General features: G+C 49.3%; 1 protein-coding gene across 1 annotated transcript in view; it reads right to left on the reverse strand.

Annotated features, from left to right (window-relative positions):
* Positions 1-3312: 3312 nt before the first annotated feature.
* UACA (uveal autoantigen with coiled-coil domains and ankyrin repeats) overlaps positions 3313-24944 on the reverse strand; it is a 49470-nt gene continuing 27838 nt past the window's right edge. Inside the window, exons 10-18 of the mRNA XM_056865877.1 lie at positions 24452-24559; positions 22444-22476; positions 22066-22164; positions 21609-21645; positions 16582-16634; positions 12416-15118; positions 4297-4449; positions 3921-3986; positions 3313-3405 (exon numbers count right to left, since the gene is read on the reverse strand). Coding sequence (XP_056721855.1) covers positions 3334-3405; positions 3921-3986; positions 4297-4449; positions 12416-15118; positions 16582-16634; positions 21609-21645; positions 22066-22164; positions 22444-22476; positions 24452-24559 — 3324 coding nt within the window. The 3' untranslated portion in view covers positions 3313-3333. The remainder of the gene's footprint in view (positions 3406-3920; positions 3987-4296; positions 4450-12415; positions 15119-16581; positions 16635-21608; positions 21646-22065; positions 22165-22443; positions 22477-24451; positions 24560-24944) is intronic.

Here is a 24944-nt window from a genome sequence, read left to right on the forward strand (position 1 = left end):
CTTGGTAGGGTGTGCTACCAGCAAAATAATTTTTTTTAACCTGGCCTCTTTTAGAAGCCAGAAAATTGATGTGTGTGTGTGAGAAACAGAGAAGAGTTGTTTTTATATCCCGACTTTCTCTATCTTTAAGGAGTCTCAAAGCAGCTTACAATCACCTTCCCCCCCCCCCCACGAACAACAGACAGCTTGTGAGGTAGGTGGAAGTCCTTCCCTTCCTAGGATGTAATTGCCTCATGCCCAGAGATAAGCCGGTGTTCTTCCAAAAGCACCTTTACCCTTTTGTAACTGCTCCTTCTGGTACAAGTGACCCATAACTACCTGAAAACTGCAAGCTACGAAAAATTCTTATGAAATAGATTTAATGTGGAAGGGACAACCAACAGATTATCGTCTGCTATTGCTTAATCTTTAAAATAATTAAAGTTCTCTCATCCCTCTAAAAATGGTAATTAAGAGGTCTTTGCACCCCAGAACTAGAGACTGCTCCTCACACACACCACGCCAGCGTGGTGTAGTGGTTAAGAGCAGTGGACTCTGATCTGGAGAACCGGGTTTGATTCCCCACTCCTCCACATGAAGCCAGCTGGGTGACCTTGGGCTAGTCACAGCTCTCTCAGCCTCACCTACCTCACAGGGTGTCTGTTGTGGGGAGGGGAAGATGATAGTAAGCAGGTTTGATTCTGCCTTAAGTGGTAGAGAAAGTCGGCCTAGAAAAACCAACTCTTCTTCTTCGTCTTCCAGACAGACTTTGTCTCTTCAGCCAGGTTCTCCACAGGAGGCCCTAAGAGGATTCCTCTGCAATATGTCCCAATGCTACCAAAAAAACCCTTAATTTCTTCTCTCCCCGCCCCCAAAACAACATCAGGATAAAGTGGGACATGCTCAGCAACAGCACAGAAGATAAAAACTTTTATTGATATGTAATGCAGGGAAGAGAGAATAAAAATATGCAAAATGTCTCCCTGCGTAAGAAAAGTTACAGTGACCACGGTGTTAGTATGAGGATATCAAAACCACCAGATATCAAAGTGGTGGTTAGAGGAAGAGGTAAGCTGGTAAGAGGAAGAAGTACACTTGGCAAGCTGGTTCCTGGCTGGACTTCTGCTGGGAAGGGGCAGCCAGCGGATGGCAGAGCTGGCGACGTTCCCTGTAAATCTGCCAAACTCTTGAGGCTCTTCTTTCTCCCCTCTGCCCAATTTCAAGGCAGGCCCTTGGAGGGGGAGGGAGCAGCTATTTGTTACATGGATGACCCCCCTGGGGTGGCAGCTTGGGCATCCCTGGGCTGCTGCAAAGAGGGAAGAACCCCCCCTTGAGTTGGGCAGGTTCTGAGGTGAGGTTTTGGTTTCCGCTTGCCATCCAGCATGTTGTCATCGGCAGCCCCCTCCGTTACTCACAAGTCCAGAAACCAGCCGTGAAGGAAGTGCGGCACTTGTGGGATGAACTCGCTTCACAGTGGGGTTCTCAGCCTGCTTGCAGGTACTTTGGCATATCCATCAAGCCTGGCCTTCAGGGGCAGGCAGGACAGGTAAGACGGATCCCCGTGCAGATCCAGGATCCCCTCTTTGGTACCGACCCGTGAAAATGCAGGAGCTCCCTTGGCCAGAATGGTCTTTGAACAGAAACACACGCTTTGCCTGGTGGTTATTTGCAGCATAAACACTCGCCTCAGGGCACTACAATGAGGGAGCCGGGCATTTCTAAAGCAGCCCCCTCTTAATACTCCCAGTTGAAGTATTTTGGCTTTTCCAGAAATCCAGGATTCAGTGTCAGTCTTTGGAATTGCTGTTAACATACTTGGGGAAAAAAAGAAAAGAAAAAAGAGACGCAGCCCTGTGGGGTGTCTCATATAACACAAGACGGCGATCCAGCTCTCTCCTTCCTACATATGCATTTCCCTGCATAAATAAAAGCCAGCATCCTGTATTATAATACATAATTTACAAAATATAGTATTCAAAAGCTGAAAAGAACACCGTTGGGCACTGCCACTGACCAAATGGCAGCTGAAAGCTGGTTTATGGGAAGGCCAATTTGGTGATATTCAGAACAACTGAGCCCTGCTTTGGCACACAGAAACCCTTAAGAGCACACTCTCCCCCAGCCACACAATCCCGCACAAGCCTTGAACACAAAGGCAACTCCAGGAGACCAGCACAGGAGAGATCCCGACTGGGATGGTGCCTTAAGTGTTGTTGGCGTCCACTCACTGAAGGGGACAGCGGAAAGCCCACAAGGAGGAGGAGGAGGAGGAAGTGGCTCCAGTTCCCAGGGAAAGCTCTGCTGAGGGCAGAGTCACCTGCATCTTCAGCTGCCAGCAGTTATTCCCCTCCCGCAAGTGCAGGTGGCAATAGCTTCTCCCCACCCCCCTCAACACAGGGCTGCTCTGTGGGAGGGAGGGCAGCATATCCCAAAGTCCCCGAGCTTCTATTGCCAAACCCCTGGGCCATTTGTTTCAGCAAATATTAACTGGAAGTTTTTTTGAGACTGTTCCAACTGTTGCTTTCTTACTTCAGTAAGAAGGTTTTTTCCCTCCCTCGTGAAGAGAATTCTTTCACACAATTTTGGGTTCCGGCAGTTTGAGATAAGGTAACAGCTTTTCAATTGCAATTATTCCAGTCCTGCTATTTCTAAAACACGTAATCAGAGTGACGAAGAATTTGTGAAAAAAAGAATCTCTTGTTAAAAAAAACACACCCAACAGCGAGTGTTTAATGGCCTCCTTTCATGTGGTGAGCAATAAAAAGGCACTGCTCCTTAGTCCTTAAAATGACTTCGGAAGGTGCAATCCAGCCAGCCAAGCTACAAGACACAGCCTGTGCTGCCAGCAGCTGCCTCTGGTAGTTTTCTGCCTGCAGCTCCTCCAGGTACAATCAAACTTGACACAGCCACCAAAAACAAATCCACTCTGAAAATCACAAAGACAGAATTTTGGCCACAGTGATTTTGGTTCAGGACTTGTGTGCTTTGTTGTACTTTGCATTTCTCAACAAGAGGAACTGAATTTGTTGAGGCAAAGAAAGTGGAAGAGTTCTATTTTAGCTTTGTATGGTCAATCAGACATTCAGAATTCGGCTTGTGTCATCATTTTGACTACCAGAAAATAAAAGCCATGACTCCTGCCTTCCGAAAATCAAAAAGCTTTGTCAGTGAACCATAGCTCTTTTTGCATTGTTAAAAAAATTAGTGTTTTTTCCTCCTCACACCCTTGATAGAAGTGGGAGGGAAAGAGCGCTTTTAACAACTGTAACCCGAAACGCCTAAGAAAGAAAGAAGCCCTGAAAGGTTAGTACATTTTGAAGCTGCCTCTGGACTCCAACAGCAGCAGCTACCCCACTAGCAGACCAGCCCCTGCCGCATTCGGAGGATCTGAAGTAAGGCCGCTTGGACATCTTCATCCATGTGACCCTGAAAATTAAAGAGACCTTCAGCACACACTGAACAACTGGCAGTTTCACACTCTAAATTCCCTGCATGTTCTTGGTTCAGAGATGGTTCTGCGAAAGAGAATCAATTCAATATGACTTTTGCCTGGGCCACAGGGGGCAAACTGCAGCCCAATGTCCCACCTCCCCTTCACCGAAGCTTTTCATCTGGCCCTCAAACTGCTCCAGTGCTTGTTTGAGATCAGCTCACTGCAGTATCAGGTCACAAACTGATGCTCTCAGAAACTCCAGGGCCAAGAAGGGCAGCAGCGTGGGAAAGTGGCCACATCTGGCTCTTGGGCCAAAACAACTGCCCACCCCGGCCTAGACCCTGCTGCCCTGTTCCCACTGGCAACACAAGCGGCCTACAGAATGCCCTTCCTTGGAGGCCGTCAGGAAGCACTGTCAGAGAGAGGCCACAAGGGAAGACCCAACCTCAGTACTCCAGCTGCCCCGTCCCGTGGGATGCCACGGATGCAGAAGAACAAGAACACCTACCTGGACAGCACTAAGAAGGTGAGTCCGGTATATTGAGATGACCTCCTGGTGCTGCCTCTCAGCATCCTAGGGAAGAGGACCACCGATCATTCCCCAGAGTCCAACTATCAAGAGTCCCCTTTGCTTTGGGAAGGAGGAAGGTGCCATAGAGGGCACCGACACCCCTCCCCCCACTGCCCCATCATAGCCGCCACTAGACTTATATGCTCCCGAGATTTTGCCCCCCACCCCCCACACTCAAACAGAGCCCAGTAAGGACTAGAAAACTGATGCCCTGTGCGGGTGCTGCTCTCTCAGCTTCTTCAGCATGAAAGCAGAAACGTCTCATCGGCCCAGGGCAGAAGGCCCATCGCTGCCGGGCACCTTGGCTACTTACAGCCAGCTGTTGCTGCAGGGTCTTCACCTGGCTCTGGAGGGCTTCTGCCTGCTGATTCTGCCTCTTGGTCGGAACGACGTTGCTGTACGTCAGCTGGGAAAGGCCATTGAGGGCCTGCTTCAGCCGCTCCACGTCGTTCAGGAGTTCCGTTATCTAGAAGCAGTGCAAGAGTTTAAACATTAGCCTCATTTGATTCTTCAGCATTAAAACAATCGTACAAAGTATCAATTAGAATAAAGAAAACAAGCGATAAGATTTTATTGGATGTGATGGTTCTAATGACTTCCTTCCCCTTCCTGAGGAGTCTCCACACTTTGAAGAAGGAACTAGTAGAAGGTGCAGCTCATAACAAATACAACAGAGTTGCCCTTGCCTGTAACTGCTGTTCGTTGAGGTCTTCTTGTGCACACACGTGGGGACTGCGCCTGGCGCAGGCCTGCCACCAGATTGATTTTCTTTAGAGCTTTACTACAGTGTTTCCCCGAAAATAAGACACTGTCTTATATTTATTTTTCCTAAAGAAGACACACTATGGCTTATTTTCAGGGGATGTCTTATTTTTATTAAGTATGGCCTGGGGCCGCCTGAGGGGAGTGGCCGTGGGGTGGCCGGGCTGGGAGTTCGGGCCGGGCCTGCGTCTCAGGGCTGGGCGTGGAGGGGGAGGGAGGCCCGCGCGGCCACAGAGGCGGGATCAACGAAGGCGCGACCTGTCCAAAGGCTTTTTGAAGGGCGCTTTCACACAGCCTATTTGGGGGTCGGGGGGGGGTCTCTCTTCCCATCCTGCTGACCCAGCCCCAGCCTCCCCCCTTACCCATGCTGTGCCAGCCCAGCGGGGAGCCGCGCCGCCTCGTCCCTCTCCGCCGCCTCGTCCCTCTCGCTTCAGCCGCCGCCGCCGAGCTCAGGCCAGACACGGCGGCCCCTCCATGGGCGGGAATGGCGGCCGGGTGCGGGCAACAGGCGAGGAGCCTCCTTCCAGCGGCCGCTTCCAAGGGGCGGCATTTCCCTGCCAGCCCCGCCGCCCCGACTCAGGCTACCTGCCCACCGGAACGAGGCAGGGGGAAACGGGCAGGGCTACAGGACGAGTGGTCTGAGGCCGAGGAAACTCTCCAGGAACAGTGAACTGGCGGGAAGTCTTGGTACGCTGCATAGCCACGCCTATCACCATGTCTTATTTTCGGGGTATGGCTTATATTGAGCAAATGGTTAGAAATCCTGCTACGGCTTATTTTATGGGTATGTCTTATTTTCGGGGAAACACGGTATAGAGGGGGCTCCTCCCCTAGTCTGTCCAGCAACGGCTTCCCGCCTGAACCATCATGTGTCTAGGGGAAGAGCGACCCCCTCTCCCTCAGTCCCTGTCTACCACCACAAACCTCTCCTAGGCCCAGAGGAAGACCCATTAGAGAGGTTGCAGCGGGGTAGGAGGGAGGGATGTGTGTCTGCACAGAAGACCTCAATGAACAGCAGATACAGGTAAGTGCAACTCTGTTTTCATTTCAGTCTTCTTGTGAAGCCCCACATGGGGATTTTAGCAAGCTTACCAAAACAAAGGAGGAGGGCAGACCTCTTACTGGAACAGTGTATGTAAAACGGCCCTTCCAACCTCCGTATCTCTTCTCGCTTGCAAATCCAAGGCGAAATGTGATGGAACGCAGCCAAAGCCCCCCCCCCCGAAGCGTTCCAGTGGAGTAGGCTCTCACACCCAGTGGACAAGGCTCTCTCACAGACCCGTAGGCTTCAAGGATGGCCGAGATCACCCAACAAGAAATCATCTGTCATGACGCTGCCCTAGCCTTCTTGGGGCCCCAGAAGAAAACAAATAGCAACTTCTCCAACCTGAAAGACCTAGTCCTACCTAAATAATAAAGAACGGCCCTTTTAACATCCAATGTGTGTAATGTTTTCTACCTTGCTGGATCAGGGGAATGCAGTAGACATAGTTTATCTTGATTTCAGTAAGGCTTTCGATAAGGTTCCCCATAAAATTCTTGCTGACAAATTGGGAAAATGAGATTTAGATCCTATTACTGTTAGGTAGATCTGTAACTGGTTGACAGATCGCACCCAAACAGTGCTTGTTAATGGTTCCTCATCCACTTGGAAAGGAGTGTGTTCAGTTTTGGGCACCACAATTTAAGAAGGATGTAGACAAGCTGGAACGTGTCCAAAGGAGGGCAACAAAGGTGGTAATGGGTCTGGAGACCAAGTCCTTTGAGGAAAGGTTGAAGGAGCTGGGTAGGTTTAGCCTGAAGAGGAGAAGACTGAGAGGGGATACAATAACCATCTTCAAGTACTTGAAGGGCTGTCATATAGAGGATGGTGCCAAGTTGTTTTCTCTTGCCCCAGAAGGTTGGACCAGAACCAACAGGTTGAAAGTAAATCAAAAGAGTTTCCATCGAGACATTAGGAAGAAATTTCTAACAGTTAGAGTGGTTCCTCAGTGGAACAGGCTTCCTTGGGAGGTGGTAAGCTCTCCTTCCCTGGAGGTTTTTAAGCAGAGGCTAGATGGCCATCTGTCAGCAATGCTGATTCTATTACCTTAGACAGATCATGAGAGGGAGGGCATCTTGGCCATCTTCTGGGCATGGAGTAGGGGGTCGCTGGGGGTGTGTGGGGGGAGGTAGTTGTGAATTTCCTGCATTGTGCAGGGGGTTGGACTAGATGACCCTGGTGGTCCCTTCCAACTCTATGATTCCATTATTCTATTCTATGACTCGGTATTGAAAAATATTTTCTCCAAAACAGAATCTTAGGAAAAGGCGGTGATCAGGATGGATACTTATATGAAAGTAGGCATCCTTGAGGTCTAAAACAGTGAACCAGGAGTCCCTGGTCAAGCAGAACATCAGAGAGAGAAACCATTCTAAATTTCAAAACATTCAAACATTTTTAAGCTCTCTTAATTCAAGAATGGGTCTTTGTCCCCCATCCTTTTTGTCGACAATAAACACTCTTGAAAAGATGCCCCAACTGGGGTGTTCATACTGTACTCTCTCTACTGCTCCTTTGGTCAAGAGTTCCTGTAGCTGCAGAGTGAACTCCAGAAAAGGATTATCTCTTGGTGAATCAGGTGGGGAACAGGAGGGTAAAAACTTGAACTCTAACCTATAACCATTTTTAATAATACTACAGACCCAGAGATCAGAACAAATCTCAACCCAATGTGGGTAAAAAGGTGCCAATCTATCCTCAAACAAGCATCCAGAGTGTGGCACCCCTGAAAATAGTCAGAACCGCTAGCCCTGAACCTGCTAGTCTTTTTGGGCCTGTTGGGGAGGGGGATAGGCTTTGACATGGATCCCCTCCTGCATTTTCCTATTTGGAATGATTGTTGGTACTGCTGGTAAAAATGCTTCTGCTCAGGATACTGATTGAACTGTTCAGGGTGCTGAAACCTTTGATCTCTGTAAAACGGGGTAGCATAGCCTTGCTGCCTCTAGTAGGGTGGTCTCTCTCTCCCTTGTGTACTGTATGGTATTACCCCATAATCTCTAGCTGTCTTTCTTTCCTCTTTAATATCCTTCAGAAACTCAGTGGTGTTTGCTGCAAACAAAGTGTCACCCTCGAAGGGCAAGTCCTCCACTTGTGCCCTGGTGTGAATGGGCAGTATTGTCGTGCGTAGGCAAGCATGCCTTCTCTCAGTCACGGTGGCTGAGAGACTCTGAAGGCCACCTCAGCAGAGTATTTTCCTGCTGAAATGTCTTTCTTTGACAGGGAAATGGCCTCGTTCTGTATTATCTGAATGAGAGACCTAGTCTCCTCGAGAATGTCTGGCATACGTCCTGACAGTTTCTCCCATAGGAAGAGGTCAAACCCTGCCATTATAGTCTGATAATTGGCAATTTTTAGATTAAGGGCTGCTGCTGTATAAAAGCATCTGCCCAACGTATCCAGTCAACGGCTTTTTTGTCTGCTGGGGTCGAATGTTGACCTTGTCTTTGTTTGAGCTGCATCTCAGAAGCCACAATAGATGATGGTGGAGAATGGGGGAACAGAAATTCTGCCGTATTAGGCTTTATTCTGTAAAGGTTCTCCAGCTTCTTAGTTGATGGTGGAGCTGAAGCTGGCTTTTTCCAAATAGTCTCCTTCAGGTCATCTAAACCCTCCAGTAAAGGGAAGGCCACCACAGATGGACTGTCAAGGAGAAGCCTGCTTAGGATTTTATCCCTGGGCTTCTTCTGGGTCATGCACACATCAATCTCTAAGGCCTCTGCAATTCTAAGCATCCTCAGCAGGTGACATGGGGGTTGGATCCCCAACCCTATCACCTGGGGAGCAGCTCTCTGAGTCAATAATTGAGGGGTCTGGAGCCATCACCACAATGTCAGGTTCCAATGCATCATAATTGGTCATCTGGATAGAGTGGCTGAACCATTATGTCTTGAATCCAGGAGTGGAATGAGATCGTAAAGCCCCTCTCTCCATTTGTCGAAGTCAAGAAAAATCCAGCCAATCCTGAAACTGTACAGGGTCAAAGCCCAGATCCATTGTCAGAACCTGTGCCACTCTGACGATTGGTTCCCAAGTGTCTGGTACCGACTCAATTTTGTCTTTAAAAAGGACTACCTCCGAAAAGGATGGTGTCAGGGAGGCAGACCGCAAGGAAAGAGTCCTCAAAGGTACGAGGTTCAGGAGCCTTCAGGAGCTCCAGTTCAGGAGCCTTCTTCTTCTTATGATCCGATCTCTCCAGTTGCTTTGACTTGGATTGATGCTTCTTTGAAGCCGGCTTTGAGTAGGAACTGATCTTATTCTCCTTACGCTTAGGAGTGGTTGGAGGTTGCATAGTTGGAGCTTTTGGAAGCGAGGCCAGAACCAAGCTCGGAACTGCCCTTAAAGAAGCCAGAGATCTCACGGACGCTGTCTCAGTATTAGATCTCTCGGAAGGCACAGCAGGGACTGATTGGGCAAAGACGGTCTAGGTAAACCCTTTACAGATTTTGTTAATAGCTGGGCTAACACAGTGCTCTGCCAAAGGGCTGCCTCGAGTCTGGCAGCCTTATCTCCCCTTGCTTTGGTGGTGAACTCCATGCAGATTTTGCAAGATTGAAAGTTATGGGAATCTCCTAGGCAGAGAAGGCACAGGCGGTGCTCGTCAGAATGGGGCATCTTAATCGAGCACTTTTCGCGTTTTTTAAAGAGAGCCTTCGATGCCAAGGCTCTGGATCAGTAGGGTCAATCTTATCCGCACAAACTCTCTCCACTCGGGTGAAACCTCAGGGGAGTCATTCGAAAAAAATAAGCAAGCTGAGTTAGGCTGAATGAGGTTGCCTCAACCCCCGTTACACTCTTGAATTTCTCCAATTCTTCAATATCCCGCAAGCACATCGCAAGAGACCAATCACAGCAGCGGCAAGAAAGGAACTGAGGGAGAGGGGGTCGCTCCGCTCCTAGACACGTGACGGTTCAGGCGGAAAGCCGTTGCTGGGCAGATTAGGGAAGAGCACCCCCTCTATAGTAAAGCTCCAAAGAAAATCAATCTGGTGACAGGCCTGCGCAGGCGCAGTCCCCATGTGGGGCTGCACAAGAAGACCAAAAGTGAATTTCCACTTTCCCACACATTTGCCTGGGACAGCCTGTTCCTGTAACTGAAGCCACCTTCGTGCATCATTCACAACCCTGGTTCGGAGCCCCACTCATCCCGCTTCCCACACAGAAGGCGTCCCCGACTTGTTGTGCTGTCCAGGCAAAGTTAAGTTTATTTCTTCTCCATAAACCGGGGATCACACCATGGGTTAGACTCCCTCCCACCCAACTGGTTGGAAAGAAATAAACTTCAATTTATTTAATACAAGACTGTCATCTACAATGGTACTTGTTAAATGCCCGAGAACTGCAGTTCGGGAACCAAAAGCCATCACAGTCCCGGAACTGGTTTCCCAAAACACTGAGAAAAAGGACACGCCCAAAGTACATGGAAGAGATTAGCAGTTAATGACTGATACCAGCAGCCTGCGATGCAGGCACCTCTTACACCCCCTCACATTTATTTATTTATTCAATTCATACCCCACCCTCAATTCCCAGCCAAAACTGGGCTCAGGGCGGCTAACATATAAAAACAAATACATTCATTAAAACAATAAAACATTCAAGGTTGGGTGGGATAAAAAAAACATAAATAATGAAAATGTAGAATTTATTAGAAGAGCTATGTCAAGATTAAAACTATTTAAAAAACGTTAAAACAGCACAATAGCATTTCCTAAGGTTGATACCTATAACCACATGCCAAACATGTTTCGGCCTATATGGCCTTCCTCAGTGGCCTATTTGAAACCCATGTAAAACATGCAAACGCTTACAGATATATATACACATATGCAAGCAATATAAGACATACCAGCCATGTAATAGGTTACATATATTACCAATTACACCAACATCTGGTAAGATTGTCTTTTAAGTTTTTATGCTGGGCTGTATATGTCTCCTATATAAGATGTGTGCAAGTATCAACAGTCAAACAATGTGTAGCCAAATGTGTAAATGTGTGTATGTTTTACATGGGATTCAAATAGACCACTGAGGAAGGCCATATAGGCCGAAATGCGTTTGGCATGTGGTTATGGGTATCAACATTAGGAAATACCATTGTGATGTTATAACGTTTTTTAAATAATTTTGATCTTGACATAGCGCTTCTAATAAATTATATATTTTCATTATTTATATATTTTTTCATCCCACCCAACCTTGGGTACCCAACTTCTGTTTTCTAGGTTGGGTTCTATTCCCCTATTTTTTCTTCTACAATAAAACATTCACCATAAACATTAGCCAAACATCTAGATATATCCCAGATTCAAAAATTCATTCTACACTGACAGCTGTCCTCTTGAATACACATATGGGAAGCTGCTGCTAACACAACTCTCAGTGTAGAATGTTTACACATTTGGGACAGGTCTAGATTGTTTCCTCATTTAGCTACATGTATAATTTTAGCTTCTTCACAAGATCTGGGCAATTGTGCATAGTATCACAGTTTCTATTGCTCTGCAGGAAAACTACCAGAGCATGGGGATTTCATTGCTCAGCGATGCTAGAATTCCCTCCACTGAGTTCCAAGTATCTGGACTTTGGTTTAGAAAGAAAGCCCCTCAGCAAGTCTGCTGAAGCAGAACTTGAACAATAAAAGTTTCTATCTCCTCACACTTTCCTGAAAAATAATCATTATGCCTTTTTCAAATGAATTCATTGTTTACCCAGCTATTCATGCAGTAACAGCTTTGCTGGTAGCTCACGCAGGTTTATTACTAAACTCAGAGTATTTGGTTTCACAAAGTTGTCAGAATTCCCCAGTGCCACCGCCCTCAAAAGTGTCAACTGGTGCAGTCTATCAGAAAGCCCAAGAATCTTGAGTTTTTGTGCTACTGATGTTTTATTGTATCACTTGTTTGCTGTTTTGGCTACTCAGGCCCTCACAGAGGGGGATGCTTTGCTTCCTGTTTTCTCCCCAGACAGGCCTGCAGTGCTGAGAATTCAGCCAAGACTCTTGGTAATTGACTTGGCAAAACCCACGGAAGAGCTTTTTCCTTTTTCTCTGAAGCCGCACAAGAAGGTCCCCAAGCTCCAATCCATCTTCCAAGGTTGGAAGAGAGCCAGAATTGCCACAACCAAGAACACTGGAATACCAAATGCAAGCAGTTTGCAAAAACCAAGAGCACATCCTACACCATCAGTGGTGGCGTGCAGCACACACATTCATTAGCCCAGCCAGGAAGTCACTGCCCCAGGTGGCCACAGCCAAGCATTTCCCCCTCCTGATACTACGCGTATTAACTTCAGCAGTAGCCAAGAAGTAGGTTTCAAAGAGGTTGACCACACATGTTCTGGAAACGACAGCCAAGGCCCGTGAGGCCAGCCAGACCCGTGGGTGTTTTTACATGCAAGGAAAAGCTGAATCCACCCACTTTATGGAAGACAGCCAAGTTGGTTTCTCTGAAAACCAGCTTGGAAAGTGCTTGCTCGAATTCATTATTAGTTCTCCCTTCTAGGTTTCTGGGGCTAGTTACGGGGGTTGAGGGATCCCTCTGTTTGCACCAAAGCCCCTCCTCAGCCTCCCCCTTCTCATTTAGCACCCAAGGACCTTTGCTTGCTCAGCCTCAGCCTCGCTCACCTTGTTGTCCTTGGCCTCCACCTGCTTTGCAGACTCCTGGATCCTCTGCTGCAGCTCCGTGATGGTGCTCAGAGACTTGTCACACCTCTCCTTCTGGTCCTGGATCTCTTGCTCTATGCTGAAGCTCCGGGGCTGCAGCTCCTCCTCATCGCCCCTGGGGGGCAGCTCCTCCGCCCGGGCCTGCGCGGCCTCTTCCTGCACGGCCTCAAACCTCTTATTCAAGTCCGCCAGTTTCTCCTCCAGGCTGTTTTTCACGGCCTCGTGCTCAGAGCGCTCCACCACCTCCCGACTCTCCAGTTTCTGCAGCGCCTGCTTTGTGCTTTGGATTTCGGCCTGCAGCCGGGAGACATCCTCTCTCCTCCTCTGGCTCTCCTCTTCCTTCTCTGTCAAGGTGGCTTTGAGGGCTACCGCCTCTCTCTCTAGCGCTTCCTTTATTTGCGTGTGCTCTGCCAGAGGTACCGATGTGGCCCTGAGGCCGGCCAGATCCTGCTGCAGCTCCTGGGTCTTCTGAAGCTCTTGCTGCCAACTTGCCGTCTTGTCACTCAGCTCTCTTTTGAGGTCCTCGACGGTGTCGCCGAGCTCCCGCTTTAAGGCTTCCACCTGCTCCACTGGCACATACTGGCCCTGGAGGCGGCTCTGGGCCTCGGCGGCCTCCGAGCACTGCCTGGCGCTTTCTTCCTGGAGCCGCTCCTTTTCGCCCTGTATTTCCGCAAACTTCTGCCGGAGCTCCTGCAGCTGCTTGTTCAGGGCATCCATCTTGCCTGTGAACGCCCTCTCCATTTCGTGCGACTTTTCGGCCAGGATGTAGTTCTGCTGCAGGTCATTTTGGATCGACTGGATCCCGGCCCGTAACTTTTCGTTCTCCTGCCGGCATTTCTTTGCCTCCTCCTCTTGTCCTCTGCACTGCTTTTCCTGTTCCAGCAACTTACTCTGCAGCTCTCTCAGTGTGGCCTCGAAAGTCCGCTCCTTGTCCTCAAAACTGGCAAGGGGGGCATACTTGGACTGGAGGCACTCCTGGATCGTGTCCAGCTCCTTCTTCTGGGCTTCAATCTCAGAATGCAGCTGTGACACCTCTTCTTGTTTGGCCTGGCACTTCCCCAGCATTTCGGCGTTGCTTTGCTGGAGCTCTTGGATGTTTCTGTTCAGGGCAGACATCCGATCGTCATGATCTCTCTTGCTTATGTACTCCTCTTCAATCTGGTTCTGTAGAACTCTTAGCTTCTTTTTTAATGCTGCATTCTCTTCACTCCTTTTCACAAATTCTTGTTTAACACCTTCCATTTTGTCTTTCAGATCCATCAGTTCCTGGCCTGCTTTCCCCAGCATGCCGTTCAACTCCTGCTTGGTCTCCTCGTGAGTTGAAACCGGCACATACTGCTCCTGCATTATCTCTTGAAGAGATGCATTCTCAGCGACGAGTTTGCTGGCCCTGGCTCTCTCCTCGTCAGACATCTGGCCCAGCTTGGCAAGCTGCTGCTGCAGGTCAGCGATGGTGGATTTCAAGGCCGCCGCCTCCTCCTGGTGCTTTCCTCCTAGAGGGCCATAAACAGCCTGCAGCTGAGCCAGGTTCTCCCTTAGGGCGGCCTTTTCTGCCAGCAGCTTTTCCACCTCTGCTTTGTATCCGTGACACTTCTCAGAGGCTTCCACGAGCCTCCCGTTCAACTCCTCCAGCGTCTTCTTGTTTGCTTTCTTCAGCTCTTCTGTGGCTTCCAAAGGCACGTACCGGCTTTTCATCTCGCTGCGGAGCGCGTCCATCTGCTCCTTCAGCAGGCTGCTCTCGGCATTCACTCGCTCCACCTCCTCCCGCAAGGCCTGGTTTTGCAGCACCAGCTCCGAGTGCCCCCTCTCCAGCTCCTGGGTCCTCTGCTCGCACCTGCTCTTCAGCTGCCTGTGCTCTTCCAGCCTCACGGACTGAGCAAGCTGAGCTTGCTGCATCTCGAGTTGTGCCCTGAGCAGCTGTGCCTCTTCCTGCAGTTTCTTGCGCTCTTCCTCCACTTCTGCTAACTTCCAGGCCCTCTCATCAACCTCACTGGAAAGCGAACTCTTCATTTTTTCAAATTTTGCCATGGACTCCTTCAGCCGGCCCTCAGCCTCCAAAAGCCGCTTTTCCTTCCTCTCGCATTCCATCCTCAACATGCTGAACTCCTTCTGCAACCGCCTGTTCTCCTCCAGCAGCTTCCCTTCATCTCTCCTGAACTCCTCAACCAAGAGCTCGTTCTGCTTCAGCTGGTTCCGCAGCTTGCCCACTTCGGCGGAGGCCCCCTCGTACTTGGCCTTCATGTCCCTCAGCTGCGCCTTCAGCTCTTCCGCCATCTTGCCAGTGCCCACGGCCGCTTCACTGGTCAGGTGATCCTTCAAGGCCAGGAAGTGCGTCTGCATCTGCTTGACCTTCCCTTCCGAGTCAAACATTCTCTTCTGGACGTCCTTCAACGCATCTTCAAGTTGCTTGATCTGCCGGTCAGACTCCTGCTTGGTCCTCTCGCACTCGGACGCCAAGGCCCGGCACTCGGCTGTCTTGTGGGACAGCTCCAGCTGGAGCTTGCCCACCTCCCCCCTGGCACTCTCGTAGCAGCTCCGCAGGTGGCTCAGCTCTCGCTTCAGGGGCTCGGCCTCCGAGACCGAAGAGGGACTCGGACTTGAGAGTTCCAAAGGTCTCACCATCGACCTGCTCTGCAAGTTAGTTGACAGTGAGGCAGATCCATGCTGTAGGCAAATATACATAACATTTCAGTCAATTTTTCGTACAGCAGTTCCTGCCACAGTTATGCCTTCTAAAATGGTTTAAGTAAAATATAAGCACTTTCACAGCTCAGGGGAAGAGCTTGTACACTACGACAGACAACAGTTCCAGTTCAAACCCCATCGTTTTCAGTTTAGAACAATGGATCTTGGGGAACAGAGCTTGTGAAAACCCTTGTCTGAGACCCCGAAGAACCACTGAAGGCTGCAGTAGGCAGAAGCCACTGCAGACACTTTACGGTGTAAAAAAAGGGGCAGATGAACCAGGGGGTTAAACAAAGTAGCTTTCTGAAGGCCTTTTCTCTTTTAAAAAAATTAATCATGTCAATGCAATGAGTTAACCTGAACTCTGTGTTAACCTGAACACCTAAGCTACACTCTTTCAACCAGAGCCCAATTTATTTGCAAATTCTGGCAGTGCTGTAGGCCGCTCGTACACATTCATTCTCTCTTCCACCCCAACCTTGATGAACGGCTGCCTGAGGCGGTCAGGAAGGCTCCCGTGCATCTGGCCTTTTGCAAACTATGCAAAACGGAACTGTAAAGGAGGGCATTTTCACAAAGGGATTAGGGCAGCAGTGTTAACAGAACAGGCCAGGAATGTGCTTCTATAAAGGAAGTTTGGACTTTAGTTTGAGCCACTACTTTTGGTGTGTGCATTATCCATATTATGCTACTCTTAACTGCATTGTTTTAATGCAGTAATTTTCTGCATTGCTTATCACATCTGATACTTTTTTGCATTCTTTCTAACTGTTGTAATCCTAGTCCTATTGCATTGCTTGTTAGATATTTCGTGCTACTTGACTGTATTGATTTACACTGCGTAGTTCACCTCATCCAGGAAAGAGCAGTGTTTTGATATCCACCCCACTGGCTCCATCATTGGGCCCACGCTTTCACAAGCCAACTTCTCTTCAGAGCATATCTACGTTACTGCAGAGAAGCTGCACACAGAAACTATGTGGAAAGTGCCGTCAAGTCGCAGCCAACTTATGGCGACCACCCTTAGGGTTTTCAAGGGTAAAGGACTAAGAGGTGGTTTACTATTGCCTGCCTCGAGGTAGCAACTCTGGACTTCCTTGGTGGTCTCCCATCCAAGGACAACCAGGGTCAACCCTGCTTAACTTCTGAGATGTGACGAGATGGGGCTAGCCTGGGCCATCCAGGTCAGGGCATGGTAACTGTGTAGAGTCTGACAATTCCAAACTGTTCTCAGAATCATATGCCACAAGGGAACTGGGACATGCATCCTGGAACCTCAAGAGGGCGCCAAATGAGCACAAAGTCAGAGAAACGCCAAAAAAAAAAAAAACCCCACATGGATGCTGCAAAGGCTGCCGGTCCTCTTAGGCTGGTAGCAACGTTGCAGATGCCCAAGTGGATATTCTGTCACAGGGTAGGACTGAGCCAACAGAAGGGATTACCTGCTGTTCCACAGAATATCCTGGACCCTGCTTAAGCAGAACTTCTTCTTTCCCTTCAGAAAGACACAATTAAAATTTTCAAATTAGACAGTGAATAAATATGAACAAGAAGTTTAAGCGAACCATTCTTTTAAAAAGCAGCAGCTCAAACCACCCCAAACCAATGCCAAACTCGGTCTGTGGCACACTGTGGTCCTCTGCCTAAGCAGCTGCAGCATCACAGAACTCAGGCAGCCAGCGTGGCGCGCCCAGTTCTCACCTCCACGCCGTCCTAAGGCACGCTGAGTGAGCGCAGGCCACTCACACACATGCCATCTAACCTGCCTCACTGGTAGTCGTAAAGATTAAAGGGAGAAGAAGAAAACCAGACCAGTCCACCTCACCTCCTTGAAGGAAGGGTGGGGCCAAAAGCATACTAGATCCTCCGTGTGGAGGGCGAAGACCACTGTACCTTAGGATAGCCCAGGAAATGGGTTGTTAACAGGAAGGAACAGACAAAGAAACCTGGGAAGCTGGAGGATCACAAGCCTTGGGGAAAGGAAGGGTAAATTTCAAGCACTGGCCAACTGGCCAAATCTTGAGTGTACTGACTAGAGGTATCTGGACACAGATTGAGCAAATACTCAGAGCTTGCACATATCTACAATCTCATGCTACACTCATCCCTTTGATCAGAGGCTTCCCATGTCAAACCACACTCTCTCTTGGACTAGACTGCCCACAGAACAGGACTGTAAACTATTTGGGCACTTGCAAGGGCAGCTGGCTAGCTTCGCTGTTTTTTGGCAAAGCTACACCCAGGCCATTCTGCACACACTGGCTGCAGCTCTATCTAGATGCAATGCAACTTGATCTCTTCTTTAACCGTACAGAACCAGTTTTCCAGCAGCCAAAAGATCCTTCAAGTCTTTAAAAAGAGTTCTACCAACTGACAGGTCTCCAAAATGGGAAGGGGAATGCAGGTCAATAATTCCAGGAGAGCAAACAAAGGTAAGAGCAGCCCCTGCTGGATCAGACCAGTGAGGGGGGGGGGTCCCCACCTAATCCTGCATCCTCTTCCACACAGTGGAGACCCAACAAACAGGGCTCCAGAGGCCTCCCCTGATGCTGACACCGGCACCGGGTTTCAGAAGGTTATAAGAACATAACGGAACAGAAACGGAAGGAAATCAACATTCAGGCAGCAGGACAAGCTGTGACTCAGAAGCAGAGCGCAAGGCTTGCCATGTAGAAGGTCCCAGGATCCATCCATGAGACCTCTCCACGGAACACTCTCCAGCAGCAAAAGCCCCTCTCTGCAGAAGGCCACAGAGAGCCTTCTAGCCTCGTTTGACATTTCTGCATTCATGTGTTCAATGGGCACCGGAGGACATTCATGCTGACGGGGCCTCCGCCCCCTTCAAGAGACGAGCCTTCTTCACAGTCTCTGGCTCAGACTCAAAACTTTGGTTCAGGCATGAGGCCCCAGAGAAGATGGGAAATTACTGCTCTCTAAGTACCAAGGCCAAACTGACAGGGACTCAAGAGAGAGAGAGGAGGGTGGAAGGGCGACAGGAATATCATCAGCCCAGAAGGTTTCAAGGCCACCCTTGGAGGCCTACACGTTCCATCTTGTTAACACAAGGATTTATGGGAGCTGGTTAACTGGATCTGAGGTAACTGCAAAACACCTGATCCTAATTAGCAATCTCGGCTGATTGGTTATTTCACCTGGTCAGCAACAACAGTGGTCATTTGGGTTACATCACTGGGCCTACTTTTGATGTGCTGGCCTGAATCATGTCAATGCAGGCAGCGAGGCTTCCAGTATGATCTTTCATTCTAGTCTTGCATGCTTAGTCACAACATGCTCTTGCCCTACCTTGAGGGCCTGGCTCAGCTCTTGTTCCTTGGCCCAAGGCCTTGCTTGTAGGGTGGGCCGGGACAGCCGGATACCCTGTTGATTTTGGACTCTGAAACTATCTTGGACTCTGCCTTGCTAAATACCCTCTGGATTTAAAGAACCGTTGTTTTTAAGTATCTAGGACCGTGTTGGCGAACCTATGGCACGCGTGCCGACTCTGGCACGCGTAGCCCTCTCTGCCGGCACGCGCCCGGCCGCCTCCACTCCCCCCCCGGGGAAGCAGCCTTCCTTCCCCTTCCCTTCCCGGGCTGGAGGCGAGGGGTCGAGGCGCGGCTTTGCCTGGCCCCGCGCCACGGGCGGTCCGCAGCGACTCCGGATTGGCTCCTCACGCCCGAGGTCGGACTGGGAGGCGCTTCAGAACGGGGGCGGGGACAGCGGGCGAGCCGGCAGCGGTCGCCCTCAGGGCCCGCCTGCCCGCCCGCCCGCTGAAAAAGGCCCCCGAAGGCCGGGCCGCCACCTGCGGCGCCTCCCCTGCTCGGCCAAGAGGAGCCGCTGCCGCCGCCCCGGTTCTGCCCAGTGCGCAGCCCAGCGAAGCGGCGCCGGGGAGCGACCCGTGCGGTGGGGGGGGGGGGGCGTGCTGCGGTGGCGGCCGGCAGGACTTGCGCCCAAGCAGCCCCCGGAGCCTCTGGGAGGAGGAGTAAGAAGGCTCCTGGCCCAGCCTGGGCTCCGCTGCAGCTGCCAGAGAAACGCAGCGGAGCACGGCCCTCTCTGAAGCCGCAGCATGCAGGAACGCTGTGGCCCCTTTAAACCCCCTCTCGCCATCGGCAAGAGGAGGCGGGAGGCGGGAGGAAGACGCTTCCCCCAAGCTGGGAAGGCGAAGCGTCCCTGCACGCCGCGCGGCACAGGGGTTGAAACCTCTCTCGGCCGCCGCGGAGGGAGGGAGGGAGGGAGGGAGGGGGGAAGAAGAGGAAAAAGCCAATCGCTCCCTCCCGGGGCCGGAGCATCCGCGTGGGAGCCGATCAGGTGGAGGACTTTTGTGGACTTGGGGGGGGGGAGAGGTGGGAAGGCTGAAGCCCGGTCGCAGGGAGCCGGCTGTGTGTGTGTGTGAAGGCTTTTCTCTCTTTTCTTCCTTTTTCTGTCATTCTCCTATTCTTTCTCTCCTCTTTTTCTGTCTCTTTCCCCCCCTCTTTTTCTCTCTCCTTTTCTTTCTTCCTTTCTCTCTCTCTCTCTCTCTCCTTTCCATGCTTCCTTTCTGCCTTCTTTCTGTCCTTCATTCTTTCCTTCCTTCCTTCTTTCCTTACTTCTTTCTGTCCTTCATTCCTTCCTTCCTTCTTTCTGTCCTCCTTCCCTTCCTTCCTCCTTTCCTTCTTTCTGTCCTTCTTTCCTTCCTTCCTTCTTTCTGTCCTTCATTCCTTCCTTCCTTCTTTCCTTCTTTCTGTCCTTCCTTTCTTCCTTCCTTCTTTCTGTCCTTCCTTCCTTCTTTCTGTCCTTTCTTTCCTTCCTTCCTCCTTTCCTTCTTTCTGTCCTTCCTTCCTTCCTTCTTTCTGTCCTTCCTTCCTTCCTTCTTTCTGTCCTTCATTCCTTCCTTCCTTCTTTCCTTGCTTCTTTCCTTCCTTCCTTCTTCCTTTTCTTTCCTTCTTTCTGTCCTTCCTTCCTTCCTTGCTACTTTCTTTCCTTCCTTCCTTTCCTTCTTTCCTTCCTTCTTTCCCTGCTTCCTTCCTTCTTTCTGTCCTTCATTCTTTCCTTCCTTCCTTCTTTCTTTCCTTCCTTCCTTCTTTCCTTCCCTGCAGATCAACCGCAGGCTGCAAGCTGCGCCCCCCTGGCACCTTGGTTGCCTGGGCCCACCGCTGGCTGCCTTCCCACCTGGGAGGAGGGGGAAGACCTGGGGGAGCTGAGGCACCCTCCAAGCCTTCTCTGCATAGCCTCCCCTAAGGTTGCCAACCTCCAGGTGGTGGCTGGAGATCTCCTGCTATTACAACTGATCTCCAGCCAATAGAGATCAGTTCCCCTGGAGAAAATGGCCACTTTGGCCATTGGGCTCTATGGCTGTGCAGTCTTCCTCCCCAAACCCCGCCCTCCTCAGGCTTCACCCCCAAAACCTCCCGCCAGTGGGGAAGAGTACCTGGCAACCCTAGCTTCCCCCCCCACACACACACACACACCAGGAGATCTACGCCCGGTATGGCCCCCGAACGATGTTATAAATATGCAAATGGCCCTTGGCAGAAAAAAGGTTCCCCACCCCTGTTCTAAACTAAAACCTCAGTATTCAGGTTAAATTGCCGCATTGGCACTCGGTGATAAATAAGTGGGTTTTGGGTTGCAGTTTGGGCACTCGGTCTCTAAAAGGTTCGCCATCACTGATCTAGGACTAGCTATTTAGCTTTTGTTCGTTAATTCTCACTGTTCTTTGCTCTTGTTTGTACATTCCCACACATCCTTTTAATAAATCACGTTAATTCTATTTTTGGTATGTTTTTGCATTCAGGAAGCTTCAATTTGAATCCAGTACCTTGGCCCTGGTTGACCAGAGCTACCAGAGTGACTTGTGTTTTGAAGACTCACCCTGAGGGTGGGCAACCTTGCAGGGTGGGTGGGTTTTGTTTGCTGCCCAGCCCCGGTCTCCCTGACACCCTCTTTTGCAGATATTAGTGATAATGGATTGGGAGTGTTGGTGATTCATCTATTTACCCAAGCGTAACAGCACCTTAGAGACTAACAAGTTTTTTGGGGGGTATGAGCTTTCAAGAGTCAGTGCTTCCTTCATGGCAATTGCTGTTATAATAATAAACAATGCTTCCTTCATCAAGATAAAAGTTGACTCTTAAAAGCTGATACCTCAAAAATCTTGGTCAGGGATCCTGGAGGTTTTTTGCCATCTCTGGGCATGGAGCAGGGGTCACTGGGGTGTGCGGGGGAGGTAGTTCTGAATTTCCTGCATTGTGAAGGGAGTTGGACTAGATGACCCTGGAGTCCCTTCCAACTCTATGCTTCTATGATTCTAAGATGCTCCTGGACTTGAACCTAGCTTTTTAACAGCAGACCCTCTGAAATTATCCAAGTATTTAACTGTTAGTTTTAACAACAATCGACCAGAAAAGCAAACAACCAAACAGAGCGACACCACCAGAAAGACAAACCCCAGTGTATGAATGCTATTCTAGGTATCCAAAAAGTTACTCACTGTTACCAAAACCACTTCCAGCCACTGCATGGTCACTCTGAAATAAAAACACAAATGCATTAAGACAGATGGAACATAAGGGATCTGAAGAAGTGAGTTTTGACTCACGAAAGTTCATAACCCTACCAGAAATGTTGTTAGTCTTTAAGGTGCTACTGGACTCTTGTTCTTTTCTACTGTTAAGACAGATGTTCAGACAGAGGAGATGACTGGCCGGTTGCAAAGTACACGGGCTTTTGGAATAGCTTCCAAATCGGCAAGTTCAGTTTACAGTCCATGTAGACACAACAATCTACCAAGAACATGTCCCAGCACAAAGCCACATGGAAAGGAACGGAAGCGGGACTCTCTTCCACCAGACTCGGGGAAGGAGGAACTCAGCTGAGCTTTCTTGCCTCCAGCTTTCACCCACTGGCTGCCGGGAGCAGCTGCCTCCTTCCCCACAGAAGGGACGCACCTCATAGAATCTCAGCTTCGACTTCAGAGCCTCAAGAGCTCGCAAGCTTTCCTCCTGCTGCTTCTCCTTCGCTGTCAGGAGCCTTCCAAGTTCATCCTTCTGAAAGCAGGCACGAGAAGGCAAGGTGAGATACACCTGGCAACATTTACGCTCCGAGCCCCCCCCCCCTTGTGCAAACACATTTTAATGGGATTACTGTGTATGCCCACAGCTTGATATACCAGAACTGGCCCCCAAAGAAAGGGGCTCAAAGATCAGGAAAAATCACCTCCTCAAGTCAAATCACCTGAGGGGAAGAAGATAGAAGTTCTCCCCCAGGTTCACATTTTACAACAAATAGCTCAGGGTGGAAAAGAAAAAGTGCCATTTTCTCCTTACCTCACTTTCAAGATCATCAGCAACCATTTGTTCCTGCAAGAGAAAACACACCCCACCCAAAATTAAATGAGGTGTTTTCAAGGCATTCACGTGTCTGACAAAGGCTGTTTGAATTTTCTACCTTTTCCTAGCAACTGGCAGGAAATAAAACCTGTTAAGTCTCAAGTCACCCACCAAAAAGCAGCTCCTGTCTTCTTCAGGCAGCTTGCCCTGCCCAATGCACCAACTGATTTCTGGGCTTCATGCGTGGTCTTCTGGGGGCAAACAGCAGCAGCAAGAATTCCTCAGCAGTTTTTATTCATTGTTAACACAGCCTGGGTCTCAGTGATGGAGCTGGCTGAATATCCAAGTAAACATGCAAGCATAGCCCATGATGGCATTCACACCACAAAGAGGTGCCAGTTAAACACCCAGAGTCAGATGTTTCAGTTTTACACCACCAGAAAGCCCTCACTCACTCCCTGAATCTCTCAGAAACAACGGAGCTGCGACACGCTCCCTTCCCAATCCCACATCCTCCTCAGCTATATCTAAGGCGACATCTGAGCTGAACAGAGTTGCTCTCGGAGGGTTTCCAGGTGCCAGGCCCACTTCTCCCATGGCACCACAGACAACCCTGCCTCCAGAAGGGCAACTGTGGCGGCCGCCTACAAACCCAGGCAGACTGTACTAATTATGGGGACCGCTCCTCGCAGCTGGACTTTCCCTCTTGGGCTCTTTCAGAGGATTCTTGTCTGCCCCTCTCAAAGTGGAATGCATTAGGGTCTCTTTATGCTCCAGTGGATCCCATTCCTCCTGCAACCTCTGCAGCTAGAGAATGAATGGCGCGCAAAGTCACAGCAATATCAATGTGATCCGTTTTTCACATGCTACATTAACATTATGGGCAATCCAGACGTAAAAATTGGGAAGAAATTTTTTTTTTATGGAAGGCTTGGACCGATAGGGGGATTTTAACGTTGGATCAACTGCTACACCATGATGATGTTGTCATTTTCTCAGCTGAGGTCTTACATGTGACTTGTCAACTTCTGTTGAATGGCAGCGTTTACAATTGCAACATCTGTTGGTGCGTAAATATGGCCCTGTGGCATTAAGTGTTTTGGAGCCCCCTTTTGCTCCCGCAAACTCTAATTGAATCAACGCAGAAAGCAAACCTTCAAGATTTGCTAAAAAATTTTTTGATGGCGATTAATAAACATGATATGCAAAGTCATAGAAAAGAATGGAATAAGATTGCCCTATTTTGCCAAAGCAACAGGAGATGGCTTTACCTGCTCTCTCTGTGGATCTCAAATTACAATTCATTCAGCACAAAATTATTAAAATTATGCTTAGGATATACTGGACACCAAAGCAACGATTCGGTAAAGTGTCTAATTGTTGGCGCTGCAATTCACAGTGTGTGTCCTTTAAACATAAGGTTTAGGCATGTCCAGTAATTCCGTTTTTCTGGAAGTTATTACTCATATCAATTTTGTATTAGAATGTTCATTGGTTTTTGAGGATGTGTATGTACTTTTAAACGATCTGCCCATCTCTTGGAGGCTAACCGATGGTCAACAAAAATGGACCCTCCGTACCCTTAACTACAGCTAAAAAGACTTGTATTACAACACTGGAAAGATAAAAGCCCACCTCTGGTAAATCAATGGGTTGAGGACCTTACAACATTATCAATATTTGAATGCACAGCCTATAGAGGACACCTGTGTATGGACTTATTTTTAGATATTTGGAAATCTCTTATGGAAACTTAGGAGTAGATCTGTTACCGCTGTCGTTATATTTGTGTTTCTACTTTATATATACTTTTAATTTTTTTATTAGTTGTTGAATTTTGAGGTTTTTTCCTTGTTCTTTTTTTCCTGGTGTTTTTGAATAAAATAAAAATAAAAACCCCAGAGTGTACAGCATGTCCATGACAGCAGCTGAGATGGGTCTCTAGTGCCCAGAGAGTTGAGCTACCTGGTCACTGTCGGCTGCTTTGTTGCAAACGGGGCCTCACCTCATTCAGCTGCAGCTGCAGCCCATTTATCCGCTCTAGTAGGATCCGGTGCTCCTGCTGGATCTCCCGCATCCTGCCCTTCAAGTCTTCGTTCTCCCTTTCCAATTCCTCCGAACAAGAAAGGACATCTCAGAATCTGGACCACTGATCAAGCATAGCATTAATGCAAACTCTAGATGCAGCACACCCAAATGACTCATCCCCTCGCCTGGCAGCTGACACCTGCAGGGACCCTTCCGAAACATGGCACATGGCCAGCCACATCCAGCTTCTCTTGTCCGTACACTCAGAAGCTGTCATCACTTCAAGCCTGCTGCTTATCTCAAGCCTGTCAGCATCTGTAAAGCCAGCTCTTCAGCGCCTCTAAGGCCAGGCCTTTTTCGCAGCTCCGTGAAATCAAGAGCCTCTTTGCTGGGACTGTGTGTCGACATGCAGACTGGCATTGCTGTGGCAAGAGGTGAACTGAACAGCCCACTCAGCAAATTCTGCTTCG

Source organism: Euleptes europaea, chromosome 20, assembly GCF_029931775.1.
Source record: "Euleptes europaea isolate rEulEur1 chromosome 20, rEulEur1.hap1, whole genome shotgun sequence".
Classification (NCBI taxonomy): Eukaryota; Metazoa; Chordata; class Lepidosauria; order Squamata; family Sphaerodactylidae; genus Euleptes; species Euleptes europaea.